The 25,505-nt window shown below is 40.1% G+C and overlaps 1 protein-coding gene and 1 long non-coding RNA gene across 2 annotated transcripts in view; both read right to left on the reverse strand.

The window, feature by feature from the left end:
* The window catches only part of LOC117667687 (L-gulonolactone oxidase-like), a 40,248-nt gene extending 36,986 nt beyond the window's left edge, over nt 1-3,262 (reverse strand). Inside the window, exons 1-3 of the mRNA XM_034421243.3 lie at nt 3,131-3,262; nt 1,817-1,918; nt 281-406 (exon numbers count right to left, since the gene is read on the reverse strand). Of these exons, the coding sequence (XP_034277134.2) occupies nt 281-406; nt 1,817-1,918; nt 3,131-3,133 (231 nt within the window). The 5' untranslated portion in view covers nt 3,134-3,262. The remainder of the gene's footprint in view (nt 1-280; nt 407-1,816; nt 1,919-3,130) is intronic.
* A 6,695-nt stretch (nt 3,263-9,957) lies between these two features.
* On the reverse strand, nt 9,958-22,378 carry LOC148116960 (uncharacterized). The gene is made up of 3 exons (XR_015731601.1): nt 22,285-22,378; nt 17,637-17,697; nt 9,958-10,086 (listed from the first exon to the last, which is right to left on the reverse strand). It is a non-coding gene; the product is annotated as an uncharacterized LOC148116960 (long non-coding RNA).
* Nucleotides 22,379-25,505: the final 3,127 nt, after the last annotated feature.

The following is a 25,505-nucleotide window of genomic DNA, read 5'->3' on the forward strand; positions in this document are numbered from 1 at the left end:
TTCTTCAAACATGATTTACAGATTAACATATGAGAATTTTAGTTTACTGGATCTGTGATGAACAACCTTAATTAAAGCAAACTATGGTTTGGCATGATATGTGAACCTAGCCAGAACTACTCTCCACTCCTTTACCAACACCTAAGAGCTCTTTACACATTCCTAGCAGTCTTTAGTAGTGTTGGTTTGGCTGTCTTTTTTAGAAAAGAAAAGAAGCCTTTAGAATTCTGAAGCCAAGTGAAATGAACCAGGAACCTGACCCAGTGCCATAGCCTTTTACCTCAAGGATCTTATTCATCCTTCCCATCTGGATCATGAAATCCTCTGTGCAGGCAATGTCTGATGGGGAGTGTCCACCGCCAACCACTTTCACTTTCTTGCTTTTCTGCCTGGCCAGAGCCAAGATCTGCAAAGATATTAATCACACATTTGCACATTTAGATTAACAATAGCACTAGCACTTAGACTTATATACCACTTCGTAGTGTTTTACAGCCCACTCTAAGCATTTTGCAGAATCAGCACATTGCCCGTAACAATCTGGCTCCTCATTTTACTGACTTCGAATGGCTGGAAGGCTGAGTCAAACTTGAGACGGTCAGAATTGAACTCCTAGCAGTGGAATGCAGAGTTGGCCTGCAATACTGCATTCTAATCACTGTGCTACCATGGCTCTTATAAGCAAACCAGTACTTTCTCTAGACCATATAAGAATTCCTATAAGATGCAGCTGGCATAATAGAGATAGAGAACAATAGGACATATTGTTATATGTAGAGAACAATGGGATATAGAGAATTATTTATTTTTATTTATTTTTTATTTATTTTTGTCAAGTATGAGTTAGATAATATATATAAGTATAAGCATGAATTGAATACATAAAATTAATACAAATAGGAAACATTAGGACAGGGACGGTAGGCACGCTAGTGCTCTTATGCACGCCCCTTACAGACGTTTTAGGAATGGGGTAAGGTCAACAGTAGACAGTCTTAGGTTAAAGTTTTGTGGGTTTTAGGATGAAATCACAGAGTCAGGTAGTGCATTCCAGGCATTGACCACTCTGTTACTCATATTTTCTGCAATTGAGTTTGGAGTGGTTCACTTTAAGTTTGTATCTACTATGTGCTCATGTATTGTTGTGGTTGAAACTGAAGTAGTCATTGACAGATAGGTCATTGTAGCAGATAATTTTATGAGCCACGCTTAGGTCATACCAAAGGTGGCGTAGTTCTAAGTTTTCTAAGCCTAGAATTTCAAGTCTGGTGGCATAAGGTATTTTGTTGCGAGCAGAGGAGTGGAGGACTCTTCTTGTGAAATATTTCTGGACACGCTCAATTGTATAAATGTCCGATATGCAGTGCGGGTTCCAGACAGATGAGCTGTATTCGAGAATTGGTCTAGCAAATGTTTTGTATGCTGTGGTTAGTAGTGTAATATTACTGGAGAGGAAGCTACGCAAGATTAGGTTTACAACTCTTAATGCCTTTTTGGCGATGTTGTTACAGTGGCACTTAGAGAATCATCTACAAGGTCGTGTCCACTCAGCTTGTATTTTGTGTTCTGATTCTTTTTGCCAATGTGTAAGACAGAGCATTTGTTGGTTGATATTTGGTGTTGCCAATTATTTGACCATTCCGACATGAAGTCAAGGTCTTTTTGAAGGGTAGCAGCATTGTTGGTGGTGTTAAATAGTTTTACATCATCGGCGAATAGTAGAGAACAAATAAAGAAGATAGAGAACAGGTAGAGAACAATTAGTCATAGAGAATATCAAAACAACAGAACACCTGGCTGGATGTTGCTTGCTTACCTCTCTGATCTCATCAACTGTTGTTGGCTGGAAATACATTTCTGGAGAGGACCCATAAGTTCTAGCCCAGTTCTGGAATCTGACTCCACCTTCACCATGTACCTAGTGCCCAAAAACACATAGTGGAAGCCCATCCATTTGAGAATTCATTGTAGAAGTTTTCATGAAAACTGCCAGTTTTATCTGTTCCCTTCTGGGAAGATTTTTTTAAAAACATGGATGATAGTTTTGCTTGTAGATTATCTTACTGGATCAACTCCAGTGATGGGTTGCTACCAGTTCGTCCCGAATCGGGCGAACCAGTAGTGGTGGCAGTGGGAGGCTCCGCCCACCATCCTGGAAGTCTACTGTGCATGCGCAGAAGTGTCATGCATGTACAAGAGTGCCCACGTGCCCACGAGCAAACCGGTAGCGATGGGTTTTGAAGCCCACCCCTGATCAATTCCACTTAAAATGGTAAACTACATGCACAAAATGAGGTACAGTAAAATAATTCCAAGATTCTAAAATAAAATTCTTCCAACTAATACATCAAGTATTGTGACAGTCTACTTAAAAAAAAAAATACAAGACTTTTGAAACAGTTGAATATAGCCCCCTGCATTATGAAAGAATGCTAGCTGGGGAATTCTGAGAGTTAAAGTCCACACATCTTAAGACTTAAAGCTGATGAGGTTGAGAAACGTTGATCTAACTGACCTTAAAGATAGACCAAATTAGCTTCTGATGCTAGTCTTAAAGCTTGGGCAAATTCATATGCTTGCACCATCTCCTGTTCCCAGACTATTTTGGCAAGGGGTCCAATATCCTCAGCAGATTGGAATGTCTTACTGCCTACTGACTTTTTACAAAAGTGAATGCCAATTAATATTCTTAATAGGTTAGGAAAAAATATTTTTTAAATTGAGAGGAAGAACCATATTCATTTATTGAATTAATTATTTTTTTAATTTAGCATTTAAATTCAATTAAATCAAATGTAATTGCTGTCTTGATCCTTCCTACTCTGGTTTTATTTTATTTTTGGAGGGTCTCATTCACTTTCTGGAGGATGGGCTCTTGATCACTATTCAAATGTCATTTTCAGCTTTAAAAAATGACTTGAAAAACCAGAGCCAGAACTTCAGGGCGAAAAATCCTCTTAACAATCAGTTTAGGTGATTTTTCAAATACTATAAAATCATCACTTCTCTGCTGTCAGTTCAGTGCCATCAAGATAATTTCAGATGAGGTTAGCTTTCCTTGGGCTCCTCAACCCAACTCATTCATCATTCCAAGTATAGTTTCTTCCACCGTTAAAACAAATATTCTTACCATTATACTTGACTTCTGTTGAACCTCAGAGGAAAGATTTGCAGAATGGAAAGTCCCCTCTTAAAGAGCTCTAAAAAAAGAAAGGGGTGTGGGGAATTTTAAAAGCTGAACTTTTTAGATGTACACTGAACGGCAGAACTAGAAAGACAGGAGGCTCAGAAATTCAATCAAGACTGCTGGGTTGGGAGAAGCCAAATGATGGAATACTTCTCTGTGTCATAAGGACTTTTCTCCAGGAAAAAAAGGGGTTAATGAGTAACAACTGCAATGTTGGTTTGGGGGTTAAGAAATTTAGATTTGGGATGAAAGCTAAGCAGCTATCCTATTTAATTAACAGGTAGCCCTGAGAGATTCTTTAAAAAGAATTGGGTTGAGTAATAAAGAAAGTGCTGGAGAAGACTCCTGCGAGTCCTTTGGACTGCCGGGCGATCAAACTGGTCAGTCCTAGAGGAGATCAACCCTGACTGCTCTTTAGAAGGCCAGATCCTGAAGATGAAACTCAAATACTTTGGCCACCTAATGAGAAGGAAGGACTCACTGCAGAAGAGCCTAATGCTGGGAATGTCTGAGGGCAAAAGAAGAAGGGAACGACAGAGAATGAAGTGGATGGATGGAGTCACTGAAGAAGTTGGCGTGAGCTTAAATGGACTCATATATATTTTATATGAATAATATTTTTTAAACGGTTAAATGAAAATGCTTGATTTCAAAAATACTATATAAAACATCTCAATAAATCAGAGATTGCCCGAATCAAATGAAAAAGCTTTTTTTATCCTGGATTATTCTTGAACGAAGTCTGTACCAAAGCATAAGACAACCTTTTCTCTGCCCTCCCCACCCTGTTATTACTAGTTTGCCTCTATCTCAAATCATTGTGTGCAAAGGCAAAAACATTTACCAACAATGATTCAAGACATGCTTTGTTGATCAGTTCCAACCAAAGTCCATCAACTGAACAAGCTGTTTCCAAAAATGGTCATTACTTATTTATTTATTTTCACATGAACAGCTGCCCCGTCCCTTCCTCAGTTTATGTTTATCTTGTTGGTTTCGTTCTGGTATTTTCCCCAGGCAAGGCCTTCTGGAATCTTGACTCTGTCTTCTTTTATAGTTTAGTTAGAGTGTGCATAAACTATTCCATACAACTGCCATTAAAGTACCATATTTTTCAGAGTATAAGACACACCGGAGTATAAGACGCACCTACCTTTTTTGGTGAGGAAAAGAAGAAAAAGAACTCTCCCTCTGCCTCTGAGAAATTTTGCCTCTTGCAGCAAAGAGCAAACACCTGCTATACTTTTATTTTTATTTTCACTTTACTTTTCATTTTGTAACTGCTGCGAGGCAGAGGCCAAAGGGTGGGGACCAGTGGGTGGGTGGGGATACATTCAGTATATAAAACACACCTAAATTTTCACCCCCTTTTAGGAGGGAAAAAGGTGCGTCTTATACTCCGAAAAATACAATAAGTGAATAGACACCATCTTGCTTTTCTCTTTGTATGGAATCAACAAGAGCATAGAACAGGGGTGTCAAACTCGATTTCATTGAAGGCCACATCAGAGTTGTGTTTGACCTTGGGAGGGGGGCGGGTTGGGGGTGCCTGTGGCGGCCTGAGTGCTCTACCAGTGAAAACAGTCTCCCGAGCTCCATTTTCACCTGCAACAGCCTCTTGCAACCCTCTGCCAGTGAAAACAGAGCTCAGGAGAGCCGCCCAGAGCCCTCGCGAGCTCTGTTTTTGCTGGCAGAGGCACTGCGGGCCTGTCCTTTGTTGTTTCCAGAGCGACCCGGTGGGCCAGATCTAAGCACCCCACGGGCCAGATCCAGTCTCTGAGTTTGACACTCCTGTCTTAGAACATTTGTGTCCTTTTTAGAGGCCTTTCTGCTGATCATTGTATACCATCTTGCTCTCCGCATGTGAAAATAGCTATGAATTTCCTAACCAAATCTTGTCTTCCAACTATGGTGGACAACAACCAGCAAAGAAAGAATCATCAAGGAACAGTTTCTAGACACAATTATTTGTTGTCAGGATAAATTTTAGATATGGAAAGAGAACGATAATCTGTTGATTCCCGGTTAGAAAAGCAGAAAGATTTGAAGACCTGTTCTTTACTCTCTTTCAGCATCCTGTTCAATTTGGTCTTAAACTGCATAGTTTAACAAGCATAATATAAATGGTGAACTCTTAAGCAGAAAAAGCCACAATTAAGCTGGCTGGTGGAGAAAGTTCAGGGCGTATTTCATTTGGATGTATTGAATGCATTGTACTGTATTGAATTATTATTATTATAATGGTCAGCCAGCTGTTTCAACTGGAGTTTGCGTTTTAAAGTAAAGGTAAAGTTTCCCCTCACATATATGTGCTAGTCGTTCCCGACTCTAGGGGGTGGTGCTCATCTCCGTTTCAAAACTGAAGAGCCAGCGCTATCTGAAGACGTCTCTGTGGTCATGTGGCTGGCATGACTAAATGTGAAAGACACATGGAACGCTGTTATCTTCCCACCAAAGGTGGTCCCTATTTTTCTACTTGCATTTTTTACTTTCTTTCGAACTGCTAGGTTGGCAGCATCTGGGACAAGTAACGGGAGCTCACCCTGTTACGTGGCACTAGGGATTCGAACCGCTGAACTGCCCTTTCGATTGACAAGCTTAGCGTCTTAGCCACTGAGCCACCACGTCCCTTTGCATTTTAGGTTATCACTAATATAGATTCATCGTTCCTGCAGTAGGCTCAGACTCTTTCTGAACCAAAAACTCCCTCACAATTATTATCTTTTCTTACTACATGCTTAACCATATCAATATCTTTTCAGACATCCTTAAAGTTTTGTTGCTCAACACCATGCTAGTTTCTCCACCAAAATCTCTCTTTTGAGTCAAGTGTCAAAGTGTTCACATTCCCCTTGGTTGATTTCTTGCTGGCAATGTGAGCAAATTAAGTGACTCACTTAGGGCAAGGTGCAATGAAAAGAAAAGTTTACTCTATTTTTCATGGTAACTGGATCATTGGTTAGCTCATGCAGCCCTGGAATTAGAATTTACCTTGAGAAATTAAGGACAGAAAAATAGCATTGATAGATCAGGCGAAAATTCTGCCTTGCTTAACCTCCCATTTCCCTGTTTGGTCAGTCAGGTGATTTCATGGGAGTGATGCTCTTACATAGCCCCCTTTAAATATGAAAGAAGCTTGAACTGGAGAAGTTAAATTAGACCTGTCCTTTGGGTCATTCTGGAGTTTCCACATTGCAAAACCAGATCTAATCATGCATAGTACTAAGACCCAATCCTACAGCAATACTGTTTGCTTTTGATCACCTCTCTTAAAATAGGACAAATTCCAGACTGGAAATGATATTTTACCTTCCCTGGGCTTCTAACAAGCTCTCTGTCCTATGTATAATTTCAATATGCAAAAGTTGTTCCTATATTCTTACATCGTGGCTGGCCAGTATTCCTCAGAGTACCATATTGCCTACAGTAACCCCAAGTGTGAGATCTTGCCTTTTCCTTTAGCATCATACTTTAACGTATTTCTTAGGTCATCAGATTTCATACATCCATACACCTTTTTAAAATTGATTTATAAGGATGTTCCGTGTATAGAGGGAGCTTGTTCAAAAATGTGCTTTAAAAAACTATCTTCCTGTCTTCATATTTTCCTTCCTCTTCCTTCTTGCACTATAGCAGCGGTCTGCAACCTTAAACACTCTAAGAGCCATTTGGACCCGTTTCCCACAGAAAACACTGGAAGCCACAAAACCTGGGTGGGCGTGGCCAACTCAATGTCATTCCCACCCAGTCACATGACCCCCCCCGCCCCGCCATGCCTACCCAGGTTTTGTGGCTCCCGGTGTTTTCTCTGTGAAATATCTCTCTCTCTCTCTCTCTCTCTCTCTCTCTCTCTCTCTCCCTCCCATTTCTGTTTTTCTCTCTTTTTCCTCTCTCTCTCTCTCTCTCTCTCTCTCTCTCTCTCTCTCTCTCTCATTTCTCTCTGTTATTTCGCTCTCCAGAGGACACTTTTCAATAAACGACACTGGTGGCACCACACAGCTGGAGGAGTAAAGAAGCTCAGGGCAGTGGGAAAAGGGGGCTGGCTCCACCAAACCTCACCCACCCACCCCAGGGATCAGGCTTGGAGAAAGTTGGAGCGCCCTCTCCAAAGATGCTCACCCGTCAGCCAGTCAAGCCGCCTGCTCTGCGTGCCTTTGCTGCGCTTTGGCCGAACCCGGCTGCTCGCTGGGGGAAATATCCCCGCTCCTATGTGCCCTCCTGGCCCTGCAACAGCCAGCCAGGGGGGTCGCGTGAGGAGAAGGAGGAGGAGGGTGATCTTTGGGGAAGCCATTGCTATGGCTCGTGCTCACACCTCAGCTGTGGGCCTGTCCCCCTTTCCACTGTACCCTCCTCCTGGATCCCATTTCCACCCTGCCAGCCCTCGTGTTAGCAAGGTTGGCATCGGCCATGGCCGGATTGGGTCAGTGTCTCAGGCCGGAGAGCAGGTCGTGCGACTGGGTGAGCAGGGAGCCAGCCACAGGAGAGGGGTCAAAGAGCCACATGCGGCTCTGGAGCTGTGGGTTGCCGACACCCATACTATAGCCATTAGCAAGATGAAAGGAATTGCTTTGAAATATTACATGCAATCCTTATGCTGATACAACAGGGAAACAAGATACAAACGAGAAATGATTTTTCTTTTTTTTGCAACAACTGATTCTGCTTTCCATGGTGGTTCTTTTGACATCCAGATACTGAATAATAGATTTTTTTTTTAAAGAAAACACACCTCTTGTCCCATCCCTCTTTTTCAATTCCAGACAAAAGGCTAAAGTTCGACTGGAATAATGACCCTGTTAACTACAGAATGGTTAATAAGAACAGTGTATCAGCAAGTTAGCTATTACCTGGTTCAGAGTCCCATTAACTCTAGAGACCCTTGGGCACAGCTGAACACATGGAATTCCCTTGGTGGGATGGGGTGTCTGCTACTCATCAACAAAATTGAGGACGCTTCAGAAAACTGAAGGCTGATGAAATTACAGTCAGCGCTGGCTGGGGTTTCTGGGAGCTGAAGTCCACCCATCTTCAAGCTTCCAAGGTTGAGAAACACTGGCATAAAACATTTGGACATGGCATCCTCTACCTTTGTAGAGCTCACTATGTGTGGTGCCTTACAGAGCTTCTTCTTCTTCTTTTTTTTTTAATTTTTAAACAAAACTTAAAACAATTATCATCCATTACAATTACAGAAAGTGTATTGATCGGTTACAAATCTTTTGTGCTTAATCCTCTATCCAACATTTTCTTATTTAATAGTTTATTACATTATTATTCTCATTTACCAATTATTTAACAGTGGTTTATCCTCCATAAGGGGAAAAAAACCCTTCTCTATATGTTTTATTATCTTATCCATTTCATATTTCATTTCCATTCTTTCTTGTCTAACCATTGATAAAATAAGTCCCATATCAAATAATATTGTTTATCTTCTTGTTCCCTAATTTCAAATGTCAATTTACTCATTTCAGCATACTCCAGAATTTTCTTAATAATGTCGTCATCCGTCGGTATCTTCTCTCCTTTCCAGTTTTTAGCAAATACAATTCTAGCTACCGTTAAAACATTCACAATTAAATATCTCAATTCTCTATTGTATATTTCTGGTAAAATCCCTAATAAAAATATATTTGGTTTAAGGTCAATGTGTTTCTTTATCATTTTTTCCAACCATGTGTGGATTTTAGTCCAATATCTTTTAGCTTCTGCGCATGTCCACCACATATGGTGATATGAACCTGGAATCTGATGACACTTCCAACATTTCTCTGATTTATTCTTGTACATTCTGGCTATTCTCGCCGGGGGTAGATGCCACCTGTAAAACATCTTATACAAATTCTCCTTATTTGCTGTTGACATTGTCATTTTATAATTCTGCGACCATAGTTTTTCCCGTTTCTCTAAATCAATCCCATGACCAACATTTCCCCCCCATGCAATCATTGTTTCTTTAACTTGTTCTTCTGCCAATTTTACTTCTAATAAGTAACTGTACAATTTTTTAATTACATGGTCATCAGAACCTGTTAAGATTTTATCTAAATTCATCAAGTTACTATAAAAACCCTCCATTTTAGAATCTTCCTCATATCTAGACTGTATTTGCATATATGAAAACCACTCCATTTCAAACTCTTGTTCTTCTAATTCTTGCTTTGACTTAAGTTCCCTCCTTTCATTTAATAATTTACCATATCTAACAATTTGTTCCTTCCTGAATGTTATTGCATGTGAGACTGCTTCAATAGGTGATAACCAGACTGGAATTTTTAAATAATGACATTGTTTAATCTTCTCCCAATTTAATAACAAAGATTCTCGTATCATATGCCTTCTGAAATAACCCTGTATTTTTGCACTTTTATACCACATAAAAGCATGCCAACCCAACAATAAATCATGTCCTTCTACAGTCAACAATCTAATATTTCTTAACGTTATCCATTCTTTAATCCACATCAAATTGCAAGCTTGGTAATATAATTCCCAATCCGGCAAACCAAAACCTCCTCTTGATCTAACATCTTGCATCAATTTTAGTTTTATCCTTGCCTTTTTGCCCTGCCATATATATTTTAACACAATTTTATTTAAATCTTCAAAATACTTTTTCCCCAACTTAATTGGAATTGTCTGAAATAAATATAAAAGTCTGGGCAATATATTCATTTTAATAGTTGATATTCTCCCTATCAATGATAATTGCAAATTCTCCCATTTTGCTAAATCTGTCACTGTCTGTTGTTTAAGATTATCATAATTGTTCTCCTTAAGAGTACCACATCTTGCTGTCAAATGTATCCCCAAATATTTAACCTTATTCGTGACCTGCATCTTTGATACTTCCACCAATTCTTCTTTCTGACAGAGCTTCTTCTCAAGAGGCATAAAATCTGCAATAGGCAATCAGAAAACAATATGGTTAATGAGAGTCAATTCAATTCCTCCCATCGACCCGTGTGCTCCCACAGAGAGGGCCTCCTCAGGGTGCCATCAGCCAAACAATGTAGGCTGGTGACCCCCAGGGGGAGGGCCTTCTCGGTGGGGGCTCCTACCCTCTGGAATCAGTTGCCCCCTGAGATAAGGAGAATCCATGACCTCAATGCCTTCCGTCGTTCCCTTAAAACCCATCTTTTCCAGCAAGCTGGGTTGGCTTAAGAAGAAATTTTTAAATTCTTTTAATCAGTTTGTGATTTCTTAACTTTGGGCCAAAATTTATATATATATTTAAATGTTTTTTAATATTTGTATTCTATGTTTTTTATCTTGGCTGTACACCGCCCTGAGTCCTCAGGGAGAAGAGCGGTATATAAATTGGACATTAAATTAAATTAAATTAATTCAATTCAATTCAATTCAATTCAGTTTATTACAGTCATAGACCAGAGACCAGAACAAATAAAAATACTCAGTAAACGTACAATTAAAAATTCCAGTATAAAATAATAAATAACAACTAAAATCTATGATAAAATCCAGGCTGTCAATTATACATGGTCTATCTATACTAAAATTATAATCCATAAACTGTGTGGCCCATTGTCAGTTTAATACTAAAAGGGAAAGGAATAAGCAGTGCAAAGGGCTTGCCACATTTGTTATATAACATAACTATGGTGGACTAGACACTGTTTCCGACGAATCCCCTGTGCTGCTGCTCAGAATCTAGCCACCTGCGCTCTAGTTGTGGACTGTTCATCTTTAATAAGAGTCATTTTTGAACAGAAAAGTATGCATTTACTTAGCATTTAAAAAAAAAAAAGGTTTAAAGATTTCCCTTGTCTAGTCATGAGTGACTCAAGGGGGCTCATCTCTGATTCTCAGCAGAGGGAACATGCGTTGTTTGAGAGACATTTGTGTCATCATGTAATGAAAATATGAAACGCAGTAAGCTTCCCATCGGAATGGTACTTATTTATCTACTGGGATTTGCACGCTTTTGAACTTCTAGATTGCCAACCTAACATGTTTTACTGAGGAGAATTAATATTCCCAAAAATCATTGGGTTGGAAGGGATAATTAGGCCAGTGTTTCTTTAATTTTTCAAGAATGAGCAACCTGTAGCTATTCTTTTTTCAGAAGAAGAAAGCTACAAGGCTATTAGGTTATGGCAGAAGCATATGATGCCAACTTTCTGTTTTCTATCTGCATCTCTACTTCCATCTGCTGGCCAAAGGGAATGCCAACTCTCTTAACCCACTGGAACCACAACATGGTTTCAATCCTGCACTTTGCAAAGCCTTGAGCAGACGTAAAAGTCATATCCGGTGCAGGAAAATGGCTGGATACATTACTGAGCCTTTTCCCCACTTCAGTCTAAAGGGTTATAGCAATATCACTTAGACTTATATACTGTTTCACAGCAGTAGTGGGTTTCAATTTTTTTTACTACTGGTTCTGTGGGTGTGGCTTGGTGGGCGTGGCTTGGTGGGCATGGCAGGGGAAGGTTACTGTAAAATCTCCATTCCCTCCCCAATCCAGGGGAAGGATACTGCAAAACCCCCACTTCCTTCTGATCAGCTGGGTCTTGGGAGGCAGAGAATAGATGGGGGCGGGGCCAGTCAGAATTTTTACTACTGGTTCTCTGAACTACTCAAAATTTCTGCTACCGGTTCTCCAGAACTGGTCAGAACCTGCTGAAACCCATCTCTGCTTCACAGTGCTTTACAGCCCTCTTTATATGGTTTATAGAGTCAGCATGTTGCCCCCAACAATCTGGGTCCCCATTTTAATGAGCTCAGAAGGATGGAAGACTAAGTCAACCTTGAGCTGGTCAAGATCCAATTGCTGGCAGTGGGCACAGTTAGCCTGCAATACTGCTTTCAAACCACTGTGCCAGCATGGCGTATGGTGGAGAAATCTTCTTCCCACACAGGCAACATAGCAAGAGTCAGGACAATGGGTTGAATTGCTTTGCAGGAGATTTCCACAGCTGTCTGTGTGTAATAGTGACTAAGCTTCCAAGGTGAAGGTATTTACAAACACTTAGGACACACAGTATCTGCATGCTTTTTATATAATACTAGTTTTGCAGCATCTAAGAGATACTGATTCAGGCCATTTATCCCAACCTTCTGTTCAGTGTAGAATCCAAATCAAAGCATCCTTGACAAATATCTATCCATGTTCTGCTTGAAGTCATCCAAAGAGATCTAATTAGAGAATTTGATGCTGGTTTTATAGTAGTTCTGGAAGAAAGGCTTTCTATGGCTCTATATTTATGTCAATATTGAGTGTTTTGCTTCTCAAAGTCAACCTTGGGGAACATCAGCAGAAGATTAAGATTGCCCAGATAGCTGTTCAGTGCAGGGGTGGGTTCTAAATTTTTTTACTACCGGTTCTGTGGGCGTGGCTTATTTTGTGGATGTGGCTTGGAGGTCATGTGACTAGGTGGGCGTGGCTAGCTGGTCAGAGTCATTTCTGGAAGATCCTCGCACTTACGACTAGTCCTCGCACTTATGACCCGACTCATTTGTTTGCTTTTAACACTGATCAGCTGTAGGACGGCCCTTTGAAGCCCCGCGGCAAGAGTTTAAACAGTTTTTTTCCCTCTAGTCATCAGCTGGGACTCAGGAGGCAGCAATAGATTGGGGGTGGGACCAAATAAAAGGTAAGAATAACGTATGTGGGTGGGAGGGCGGGGGGGGAGAACCGGTTCGGTGATGTCATATCGTCACCACTACCGGCTCGGCTGAACCGGACCGAACCGGGAGGAACCCACCACTGGTTCAGTGTGCTCACTGTGAGATTACAGGATGACCTAGCTTCCCAGACCAAGAGTGGGCAAGCAACTCACATTTTATAGGGACATGCATCGTCATCAACCCTATTTGCAGCCCTCCGAGCTTATCCTGAATGGGCCGGACACAACTGACATCTTTCCCCCAGCTGATCTATTGTTCCCACTGCTGATAGCTTTTAAGGGACAAAAGAGACGCCCCAAACCTTAAATCCATCCCCAAATTTCTTCCCACAAAAGGAAGATTTTAGAATTTTAAAAGTAGATATTTTATTATGCTGCGAACCCAGGGACATGGGAAGAAAACATTACACATGCAGAAAAACCTTTAACAGCAAAATATATTAAGAAACTGTAATAATTGTAATAATAAGCCGCCCTGAGTCTCCGGAGAAAGGCGGAATATAAATTGAACTAATAAATATTAGAGTTAAGAAACCAGGCAGAGCATCAAAGGGAAAAAAAATACATGAGCTCTCCAAAACCCCACTAAAAGGGTTTTTTTTTTCTTTTTTCCCCTCTGCATTTGGAAGTGAGTTTTTGAAAGGTTGTCTTTTTTTTTACAATATTATCCCTACTTTAGGTCTCAAACTTTAGGTTTCATATATTCCTATCTGAAAATAATGGGAAAATGCTGTGAATTTTCAATAGTCATCATCTAATTGAACTATTTGGAGAGATGGAGGAGAGAGAAAAAAGAGAGAAAAATATTCTTCTTAGTGTCTGTTCCACATGGTTGCAGGCTCTACTTGTTTTTGCACTCTGCTCTCCTGGTTGTTACAGAAAAGCTTATCAGTTCATGGTATGGCGTATATGTGTGAGTGTTATTTATTACCTGGCTTGTCACGGAGCCTGAAGCTGAGTTATACCTATATTTCCCTCCTGCCCTTGGGCAAACAAGTTACCTACAGCCTCTGCTAAACCATAAATCAAGGTTTGTAAATTCACATAGCATATTAGACTTAAACCAAATGGATCTCATTTTGAGTTATGGCTTCATGCAAATAAGATCAGTTTGTGTCATTTGCATGTACTGTACATCAATATTTGCTTTGTGTACAAGAGGATAGAGAACAGTACAGACTCACCGATACTTCTAGGGAAAAGGTGAATCACTTAAACCTGAGAGATGTTAAAACTGCAATTAATGCCACTCTTTCTTTATAGCCCTGCAAGCTAATTTCCCTCTAACTCCAACTGGACAATGCCCCCCCTTTTCACTTTGTTAATTGCAAAGATGTTTTTGCTGTCTCTCTCTCCAACCTAATCTCTGAGTTGGAGCGGTATCATCTGAGCTAGAGGTCCCATTGAAAAGAACCCGAGAGACAGCCTCAGTTTTCAGGATCCCGTTTTCATTCATTCCCATTGAGGAAACATCAGTCTTCATGTTTTTGTCACCTGCAATCAACCTAACTCTGAACAGTTAACAGCTTCCATGATGATATGGTATCCATCTAAGAAGGACAGCAAGGAAAACACTATTACTGGATAAGACAGGAATGGCCAAATGGCATACAATATATAATGCACATAATACATACAAATGCAAATCTGCACAATAAAGTATGGACATTTGTGACTGTGGGGCTATAATTATAAATGATGAAGGGTGAGTGTACAGGAACATCTGGTGAGGGGAATGCGGCTATGGCTTGGAATATATATGCTAATTAAAGGCATGACACTGAATCAATGCAAAATGGACCAATTTGCATACACAGGAAGAGCATGCTGCTACTAAATATTCACAGATCATTTAATGCCTAGATTTCAGATCTAACTCTTGCTGAAGTACAATAAGCATAAACTAGAGGGGCATCAGGAAAAAAAAAGAATCTTTCTCTAACCCAAACAAACATGAGGATGTTTATGGTCCATCAATCAAATCTTTATTACGGTCAAAAACTAGCATAAGGAGGGTTGGGTTTCTAGAGATCAGAGAGTAGTGTTTGCCTTTGTTGGCCCTACAGGAAGCAAAGAGATTTCCACGGATGGCCTTGGATGGATGGAGATTTCCTTGGATTTTGTTGGATGCTCAGCAAATTTCTCCTTTGGTTGAGCAGCTCACACTACTGAACTCCTACAACCCAACTTCTAAGGCAGAGGTCTTCAAACTTGGCAGCTTTAAGATTTGTGGACTTCAACTCCCAGAATTCTCCAGCCACAAGTCCACAAGTCTTAAAGCTGCCAAGTTTGAAGACCTCTGTTCTAAGGCCTCTGTTCAAAGCTGTAGTTTAGATCCACTGTTGTTAGCCTTGGGAGATTTATGAACCTTTTATTATTCCTTTTCACTATGGAGCTGAATTGATCACTAAGAAGTAGACAGATTTTTCTCTCCATCCCTCCAAAATATATATTTGATTATCTGGTTTCTTGTGAGAATCCATTCTGCTGGGAAGGAAACCTCAATAATATACATCCATAGACAAATTGTATGGATCTATGCCTGATACTTCTACTTTTAATCTTTCCTTGTCTTTTGCTTCTAGTTCTCAGGACTGTCAGCAAATATTTGAGAAGGCATGCAGGGCATTTCATACTCTCCAAAAATAAATGCATATATTTTACTATTCTTATCTATTCCTGATCAGTCCTCCAAGTTGAATATCCAATCAATGTTCTCCATTCTTGGATCCCCTAAATCAGGGGTGTCAAACTGGTGGCCCATGGGCCAGATGCATCATGTGCAGGCCACGCCCACCCCAGCTCTGCAAAGGGGAAAAACATTGTGAAATGTCACGCGATGGGAACATGACGTGGCAGGTTTGACACCCATGCCCTAAATTTACTTGAATCCTGTTGGCATGTAACCTTAGTTTAGTGCCAGAATACATTCTTTGCATTGCAGACTGAAATTTCTTGTTTTGGTTCTGGTCTGGCAAACCCAGACCTTGGTTAACGTGAGTTTAATAAGTCCACATGAATCCAGAAAAGCAGCAGCAGGAGGAGTCCTACAAAGCTCATGATGACTCAGTTTTGGAAGGATCATCACAAAACCATTTAAAACCTGGGCCGGAGAAATGTTTTTGTACAATCAAAGGAGAATGTTGAGGTCACCAGGGAATTTGACTGCTGATACAAATTGTAAATAAGGAAAAAGCTTTTGTAAAGACCTCACAACTTTTTCCAAGTGAAAAAGCATTCTACTAAACACAGAGCATCTGTGCACTTTTCTGGGTCATCCATGGCAGGGGTGAAATCCAGCAGGTTCTGGAGAACCGGTAGTGAAAATTTGAGTAGTACGGAGAACCGGCAAATACCACCTCTGGCTGGTCCCAGAGTGGGGAGGGAATGGGGATTTTGCAGTATCCTTCCCCTGGAATGGGGTGGAAATGGAGATTTTACAGTATCCTTCTCCTGCCATGCCCACAAAGCCACACCCACCAAGCCACATCCACAGAACCAATAGTAAAAAAATTTGAATTTCACCACTAATCCATGGCCATTTTTGAGGGGGAGATATGAAATCTAAAAAGTCACGTGTTCCATATTGTATCAGGTAGAAAATTGGATTATGGCTTAGTTTCATGTAATTTGGATTATTTTTTAACATAGGCAGCCCTTTTTTTATTAAATCCATTCATTTGGATCTTATTACTGAAAACTAAGGGGACAAAAGTCACTGCAAAAACAGGAATCTTTATTTTTCTGCAGTAATGGGAGTATTTGGACTAATAGCAAAGGCATTGGCAACTTTCCAAGCTAATTAAGGACTGTTGCAATTGGTCAGAAAAGAGACAGTGCAAAAAGTCATCATCGCCCAGAAAGTTCATGGCCTTGAATTTATGAGCTGGTCAAAACAGCAAAATCCATGGTTTCAAGGTATTTCCATTGGAACAATGTTACAGCATCAAGGCTCTTTTTCCTGCTCAGAAATCACCTCTGACTTGCAACTTGTCTCTGACAACTGCAATACTTCTTTTATTTCTCTTGCATCCTGTATCTCCATGGGCAGACAAACAAAGAACCAAGATAAGTAATCTTGAAGATAAAAACAGTCAAGCTGCTACAGAAAAAGGTCAGGAAGTCCTACAAGTCATACATTGTAGAGTTTCTCCTTTGCTTCTGATTCAAATCAAGGCAACAGCCTTCATACCAAGGAAAGACACCCATCTGAAGTTAAGACTAATTGAATGTACTCAATTCAATTGTCTGCAGTTTATTTGTTTTTCCTATTATTTTTAACAACGTGAGCAGATACACATCTACTGAGTAGCCACAGGTTAAGCTATTTGATTCATAGTATTTTAAAATCTATTTTTGGCATTTAGATCACATTTTTCCCCCTGAAACCTTAGTGTCATGAGTTCTTGGGCTCCCCCCTCATTTTATCAGAACAAAAACTGCCGTGTGATGTTAATTGGACTGAAAAAGAAAATAATCAAAACCCAAAATAATCCAGTTAGCCGTAATGATATATAGGGACTTAGGTTTTCCTGATCCAAGTTCAATCATTTAATCACTTCACTGGCTTTTCTTTGCTGAATTTATGAAGAGCCTAAAAAGGTCATTTCAATAATTAAATGTCCAGACTGGAGTTTTTTTTAGGGGCTAAAATTTTGACTCCAGTGATTAATCCAAGTAAATTGAAATTCAGTAGCAATTCCACTGAGAATCAGTTTAAATGATTGCCACTGGGATTATAGTTTTAGAGTTCATGGAAAAATGTCTACTTTGAAATACTTCCAGCAAAAAATACTCACTTTTCTCATTCTGTTACTTGTGACCCTTTAGTTGGTAACATCTGGAACTAATCTTGACTTCCTAAATAGTGTAGAATATATTTAGATCACTTTCAAGATCTATATTCTTCTAAAGCAATCTATAAAACAACATGAATAACACATTACCCAAATAATAAAAACTACTTCAGTGCCATCAATACTCAAATCTGAAAGTTTATAGAACACTGAGCCTTTAAGCAAGATTAGCAAAATAGTGCCTGTAGGGATTTTTTGGGGTAGAATTTATATCCTATCCTTCTTCACAAAGCTCAGGATTGCATTTATACAGTAGGTCTCCCTCTTTCCATTCTCTCTCCAAAGCAACTCTGTAAAGTAGGATGGGTTGAGAAATAATAGTAGGCCAATAGGCAGATTTCATGAGTAAGGTTCATTTTGAACTTGGCTCTCCAAGTCTTAATCCAATTTCTATAATCTATAAATCATATATTAAAAAACTTGCTAAATCTTCTCCAATCTCACTGAAATCATGCAACATTTAATTACTGGGAGAAAACTTTATTCCATTCTTTTCTTCGTAAAAGTTAAATTGGTGAACCTATTCGCTGCTATTCTTCTCCAAGCTGTTATTTTGGGAGGTTTTAGAACAGTGCACAGAATTTGGCCCATTTTATATTCCACTGATATTAAAGCACTGGAGAAGACCAACTACTAGAGTATACAGTACATTTCTACTCAAAAGGAAGACCCATAAATATTAGGCACTTCTAAATAAGGAATTTATCCTGCTTGCATTGGGAAGAGTATGATGAATTCCCTTGAAATCCATCATGTTGTAAACATATTAATAAATCCCAGAGGGCCTTGTTTCACTGAAGTTGGAAATGTTTGCAACATGCACCTACCTAGCCCAATTTTAGTCCAGCATAATAAACACCATGCACTGCACCATTAGCTTCTTTTCTTTTATTTACTGAGGGATTGACAAACCCAAAATAATGTAAATGAGTTTTATCTATGGTGAAATAGTAAGATGCAAAAATTTAAAAATGTATATTCAATTTAGAAATGAAATCTGCAGGTATTTAATGAAGGGTACCTGATTGGCTAACAATAACTAGGAAAAAGATCTTGGGATTATACATGGTGGATGTACAACGTGAAAAAAGAAAGGCAAACATAATTTTAGACTGCATTATTTTTAGCTTTAGTTTTTATTATATATTTTTTAAATTTTTTTTAAAAAATAATCTTTATTTACATTTGTCATTAAAAAAGAAGACAACACACCAGATAAATGACAAACAAAACAACAAAACAAATAATATACATGCCTATAAGTAGTACCTTAATAACTTAATAGTTTTTTATTATATTTGTATACCGCCCTTCTCTCGAAGGACTCAGGGCGCTGAACAGCCATGATAAAACAACATACAAGACAAAATTTAAAAAACATATTAAAACAATTTAATCTTTGGCCAAAATTAAAACTTCCAATTAAAACCATATTAAACCACTTTTAAAACCCAATTTAAAATCATTTATCCCGTCAGACCGGCTTGCTGAAATAATAGGGTCCTCAGAGCACGACGGAAGGCGTGGAGGTCGGGGATCCTTCGTATGTCCGGGGGCAATTCATTCCATAGGGTAGGACCCCCCACAGAGAAGGCTCTCCCCCTGGGGGTCGTCAGTCGACATTGTTTGGCCACCCTGAGGAGGCCCTCTCTGTGGGAGCGTGTCGCTCGGTGGGAGGAAAACGGTGGCAGAATGCGGTCCTGTATGTAACCAGATCCTAAGCCATGGAGCGCTTTAAAGGTGGTAACTAACACCTTGAAGCGCACCCGGAAGACCACCGGGAGCCAGTGCAGCTTGCACAAGAGGGGTGTTACATGGGAGCGATGAGTCGCCCCCATTATCACTTGCGCGGCCACATTCTGGACCAGTTGGAGCCTCCGGGTGCTCCTCAAGGGAACCCCATGTAGAGAGCATTACAATAGTCCAGACGGGAGATGACGAGGGCGTGAGTGACTGTGCGCAAGGCGTCCCAATCCAGAAAGGGACGCAACTGGGAAATCAGGCGAACCTGATAAAAAGCCCCCCTGGCCACAGCCATCATATGATCATCTAAAGACAGCCGTGAATCCAGGAGGATGCCCAAGTTGCGAGCCCTCTCTGAGGGGGGTAAGATCTCATCCCCAATAGCCAACGATGGTGTTAGCTGGTTATATCGGGATGTCGGAAACCACAGCCACTCAGTCTTGGAGGGGTTGAATCTGAGCCTGTTCCTCCCCATCCAGATCTGCATGGCCTCCAGGCAACGGGACTATGCCACTATTCCAGTCTCAGGAAATAATAGTCCCATTGTTTCTGTACTGACAGTCTCCATCTCAAGTGGAGTGTTAGTTCTGAGCATCCTGTATTTAAGAAAATTGAGGAAGCTGAAATATATCCAGAGAATAGCAATAAGGATGATTAGGAACCAGTTACAATGTTTTGAGAAGAGTGATTATGATTATTGAGACAACTGTGCAGAAAGAACGATATCATCGTACTCTTCAAATATCTGAAAAGATATGGCTCAGAAGGAGACCAAGTCCTGCCCTCCATTTGTCAGAAAGCCAGACACAGAATAATGAATTTAAGTTACAGGAAGGTAGAACCTGACTGAATGTTGGGAACAAAGTCCTAATAGTAAGAACAGTTCAATAAAAGATCCATTTATTCAGATGGGTGACAGGTTCATTGGATGTGTACAAGCAGAAGCTGGACTGCCGTTCATCATTCCTATATAGCAGTGTTTTTCAACCTTGGCAACTTTAAAGATATGTGGACTTCAACTACCAGAATTCCCCAACCAGCAGGGATAAAGGGATAGGCCTTTAGTAGACATCTACAAAAATGTCATAGCGGAAATTTCAGAAAATTCTATGAGTTCTATCTGTGATCAGTGTTATGTATTTAGTAAATTTATATGGTCGCCCATTTCTTATACATGATTCAAGGAGGCGAACAGTCCTCCTCCTCCTCCTCCTCCTCCTCCTCCTCCTCCTCCTCCTCCTCCTCCTCCTCCTCCTCCTTCTTCTTCCTCCTCCTCCTCCTCCTCCTCCTCCTCCTCCTCCTGCTGTCATCATAATCCACTGAAATCTGAACCTACTTGGGAGTATGATTAAAATCACAATTCTAAACAAGAATAGGGGATGTCCCATTATTTGCAAGCAAAGTTATACCTGACTGTTCTGTTAGTTTACTTATTAACACAACAGATGTTAATAATTGGGTGTTAGAGCAAATGAAAATGACAGGCACTGTGTTATAGCACTGGGGTGTTTGGGAATTGAGAGAAGTTTTATGCATGCCTCTTGCTGGTTAGCAAAGTTCATAGCAAGCAAACATTCCTGCGTTGGTTTATAGCTTTGGATGCTTTGTTCTCCTTTAAACAATAAACTAAATGGGAGAATGACTAAATGGGCAAATGAAACTGTTTATTTCTGCATGTAAGGTTCAGCGCCACTATCAATCTTTCATTATGTTATAAGCTGTCACTTGATTTCCACCTCCATCCTGGCAGAATTAACTGCCGGCTGAATGTTGCCAGCTGTTTCTAGCAATCACAGCATATTTAATCAGGCAGTTTGGTGGGAAGCAAAGAGATCAAGGATCCTGAATTGAGTCTTGCTGACCTTCAAGATAATGTAGGAAAATAGATAACTCAAAGGGCATAAAACGATGCCTGATACCAAGAAATGGCACATAAAGGCAGCTGTCTTTTTTATGTTCATTTGGCAAGAATGAGCCATGCAGTTCCCAGGAATCAGGAATACTTGCAAAAGGACAATGTTTCTCTCATTTTCCCTTGTTGAAACTAAATGTATAGTTTTGAGTAACAAAGAGGAAAAGGATACTAATCAATTAATGGTGCCAGAATTGTTTATAATGCTTTAAGATCAGAACCCACACAGCTAAAAAGAATTTCTTCCCTTTTGTAACTGGAGAACAGCCTCATTTAGAAAATTGAAAAGTTATTTTGTGTTCATTCCTGATATCTGCAGCCTTTACTTGGAGCTTCTTCACCTCCATTCTGGGTGAAACCCATAATTTTGTCCTTGGAGAAGAGAAAAAGATTCATCCCTGAATGGTACAGAGCCTATGTTGCATGCAGAAGAGCCCAAAAGAGCCCAGGATTAGGGTCTCAGCACCTTTACTCACTCTGGCATTGAGAGAGTCTCTAGTCTCATTTTAGAAGGATTATGTAAAAGTAAAAAAATGAGGCTTGATGTTACTATCTTATTTTACTGCAGTAAAGGTAGCTGGAAGTCAATGCCTTTTTTTCCCTTTTTTTCCTGCACTTTCCCCTTCCCTTCCCTTCCCATCCCATCCCTTTTCTATTCCTATTTTTGTATTTTATACTACAACTATTAAAAAAGAAAAACAGAAAAGCTTATGGAACTTATGGGGATTTCAATTAATATTTAAGTGTTAAGTGTTGTACCTTATGATTCTTGATGAATGTATGCACCAAGACAAATTCCTTGTGTGTCCAATCACACTTGGCCAATATTCTACTCTATTCTATTTGTGATTTCAACGCCAAAGTTCAAAGACGGTTGTTGGAATTAATGAATTTTTCTTTAAAAAAAAACAAACCCAACCAAGCACATGCACTGACCATGGTTGCAGCTTTTCACTGGATGTTTCCTTTCTTTCCTGAAACTCCAGAGGGAATCTGATATCTTCTGTGCTGTGCCAAACCTGACAGCAGTTATTCTTTTCTTGCAATCCTCTTTGCTGAATGTTCTTTTCTTGTAAAACAGATGGAACATACACAAGGGCAGGGGCATTAGCTTCAAATGTGATTGAAAAGCAAAATCAAGGCTGTTTCCAAGTTTCCAATATGCTGCCTTGGTGCTAAGGTTAGCTTTTATGAGATCCTGGCTGCCAGCCAGTCAAAACAGGTGCTTCCACATTCTCATTTGAAAGCTCCAATGATTCGCTGCAGGTTGAGGGTACATTCCATGCTCGTCTTTCTTTGCTGTCTTGTTGTACATGGACATGATCACGTTAAAGCTGCTGCTTGAACACTCGGTGGGCCAGCAGCATCCAAGATGAACAGAAATGCAACAGAAGCAGAGATGGAAGTGGTACAGCAGCTTCCCTAATGATGTAAAATGGGACTGCAATTGTATGAATTGACCTTGTAAGTATGAAAATAATATACAAGTGACTTACTGTGCCACTTAAGAAAATGGTACGGGGAAGACAGCACATATTTCACTATTTCAGCTTCAACCACAATACACGAGCACACAATAGATACAAACTGCTCCAAACTCGATTGCAGAAAGTATGACTTCAGCAACAGAGTGGACAATGCCTGGAATGCACTACCTGACTCTGTGGTTTTCATCCCCAAACCCCCAAAATTTTAACCTTAGACTGGCTACTGTTGACCTCACCCCATTCCTAAGAGGTCTGTAAGGGGCTTGCATAAGAGCACCAGAGTGCCTACTGTCCCTGTCCTAATGTTCCCCTTAATTGTATTCATTTTATGTATTCAATTCATGCTTATACTTATATATACTATTTAATATGTACTTGACTAACTAACTAACTAACTAAATAAATATTTAAATTGTTACAGTATAAGTGTCTATGCCTTGCACATACGGTTACCCTTTCTGCAAAGATAGTTTTCCACCCTTAGGCAGCTTTGACACTGGGAACATACAAGCACGAATGTTCCTTATAAGATCTCAGAGTTGAAAAGTGTAAACAAAGTAACACAGCTTTGGGTACCTAAATCAAAACAGGGGAAAACTATCAATTGTCTGCTAGCAGGAACATCCTTGCAGAGAAGTTTAAAAAATGAGGTGTCCTTGGTTTTAGGCCCAGTGCTCTTCAACATCTTCATCAATGACTTGGACAAGGGGATAGATGGGAAACTCATCAAATTTGCAGATGACACCAAGCTGGCAGGAATAGCCAACACTCCAGAAGATAGGCTCAAGATACAGAAGGATCTTGACAGACTTGAACATTGGGCGCTATCTAACAAAATGAAATTCAACAGTGAAAAAGGCAAGGTTCTACATTTAGGGAAGAAAAACAAAATGCACAGGTACCATATATGTGGTACCTTGCTCAATAGTAGTAACTGTGAGAGGGATCTTGGAGTCCTAGTGGACAACCATTTAGATATGAGCCAGCAGTGTGCAGCAGCTGCCAAAAAAGCCAATACAGTTCTGGGCTGCATAAACAGAGGGATAGAAACAAGATCACGTGAAATGTTAATACTACTTTATAATGCCTTGATAAAGCCACACTTGGAATATTGCATTCAGTTTCGGTCGCCAAGATGTAAAAAAGATGTGGAGACTCTAGAAAGAGTGCAGAGAAGAGCAACAAAGATGATTAGGGGACTGGAGGCTAAAACATATGAAGAATGGTTGCAGGAACTGGGTATGTCTAGTTTGATGAAGAGAAGGACTAGGGGAGACATGATAGCAGTGTTCCAATATCTCAGGGGTTGCCACAAAGAAGAGGGAGTCAAACTATTTTCCAAAGCACCTGAGGGCAGAACAAGAAGCAATGGGTGGAAACTAATCAAGGAGAGAAGCAACTTAGACCTGAGAAATTTCCTGACAGTTAGAACAATTAATAAGTGGAACAACTTGCCTGCAGAACTTGTGAATGCTCCAACACTGGAAATTTTAAAGATGTTGGATAACCATTTGTCTGAAGTTGTGTAGGGTTTCCTGCCTGGGCAGGGGGTTGGGCTAGAAGACCTCCAAGGTCCCTTCCAACGCTGTTATTCTATTTTATTCTATTCTATTGGTGCTCTATGAGCTTGTTTTCTTGTAGATGTTTCATTGCAGATGAACAATGAAATAAACAATACCTCAGTCAAGGAACTGCCAAAGAGCCATCAGTAAACAGCCCAACCAAAGAATCTCTAAGACTGCCCCACACCCACACAGACAGACAAGCCACTAGAATATAAACTGACAGCAAGCACTCCTTACTAGCACTGATGGTTTCCTAGTTAGGGTAAAATGAGACGTCTGCAAGAAAAAAAGCAAGCTCAGAGAGAACCAAGGACCCCTCATTTCAACCTATAGCTACAAATATTCTCTTTTATTGAGGTTAAATAAGTCAAGATGATGGCTGTGCCAACGTGATTGAATTTCTGCAAATAAGAGGCAGGATTCAGTAGCGCAGATGTGGCTGCCATTTTGACATTTAACTGCAGTTGTAAATGCCTTTGCTTGCCAGGTTTTTTGGTCCAGCTCACAAGAGTATCTTCAGCTATGACCCTTCTGTCGTCACTAGCCCTTTCTTTTATGCTATAGGCGGCTAATGTAGGAAGCTTTCAGAGAAAGGCTCACAGAGTTGATTTGATTAGCTGGGCAGAGCAGGATACTCTCACTTGGCTGCCCAATCTTCTTCCTTGCCTAGGAGGCTTCAGCAAACATGAGACTTCTGCAAAGAACTGGTATGTCCAATATATATAAAAATGGGGAAAGGATTAAGTCGTACTGATTCTGGACCTTGATTTGAATATTTCTCCTAATCCAAATATGCAGGCATTTTTTATCCTGAACTTTTTCTTAAGGGAGAGATAAAATCCATATCCAAATCTTTCACTTGTCGCCCAATGGTTTCATTTCCCCCAGAATTCATTCACGATTTATTATTCTCTGGCTGGCTCAAATTCTACGCAGAGTACAGCTTTCCAGATACATCACAAGAAGCACTTCTATAACCAATTCACTGCAAAAGATACATTTATGGATTTTTAAAAATGTTTTAATCATATACAGAGGCACTTGCCTACCAATGGACCACACAGTGCTTGAAATTATAGTCTTGGGGTCAATGGTCATTTATCAG

This window comes from Pantherophis guttatus, chromosome 1 (genome assembly GCF_059756535.1).
Source record: "Pantherophis guttatus breed Tessera chromosome 1, ASM5975653v1, whole genome shotgun sequence".
NCBI lineage: Eukaryota > Metazoa > Chordata > Lepidosauria > Squamata > Colubridae > Pantherophis > Pantherophis guttatus.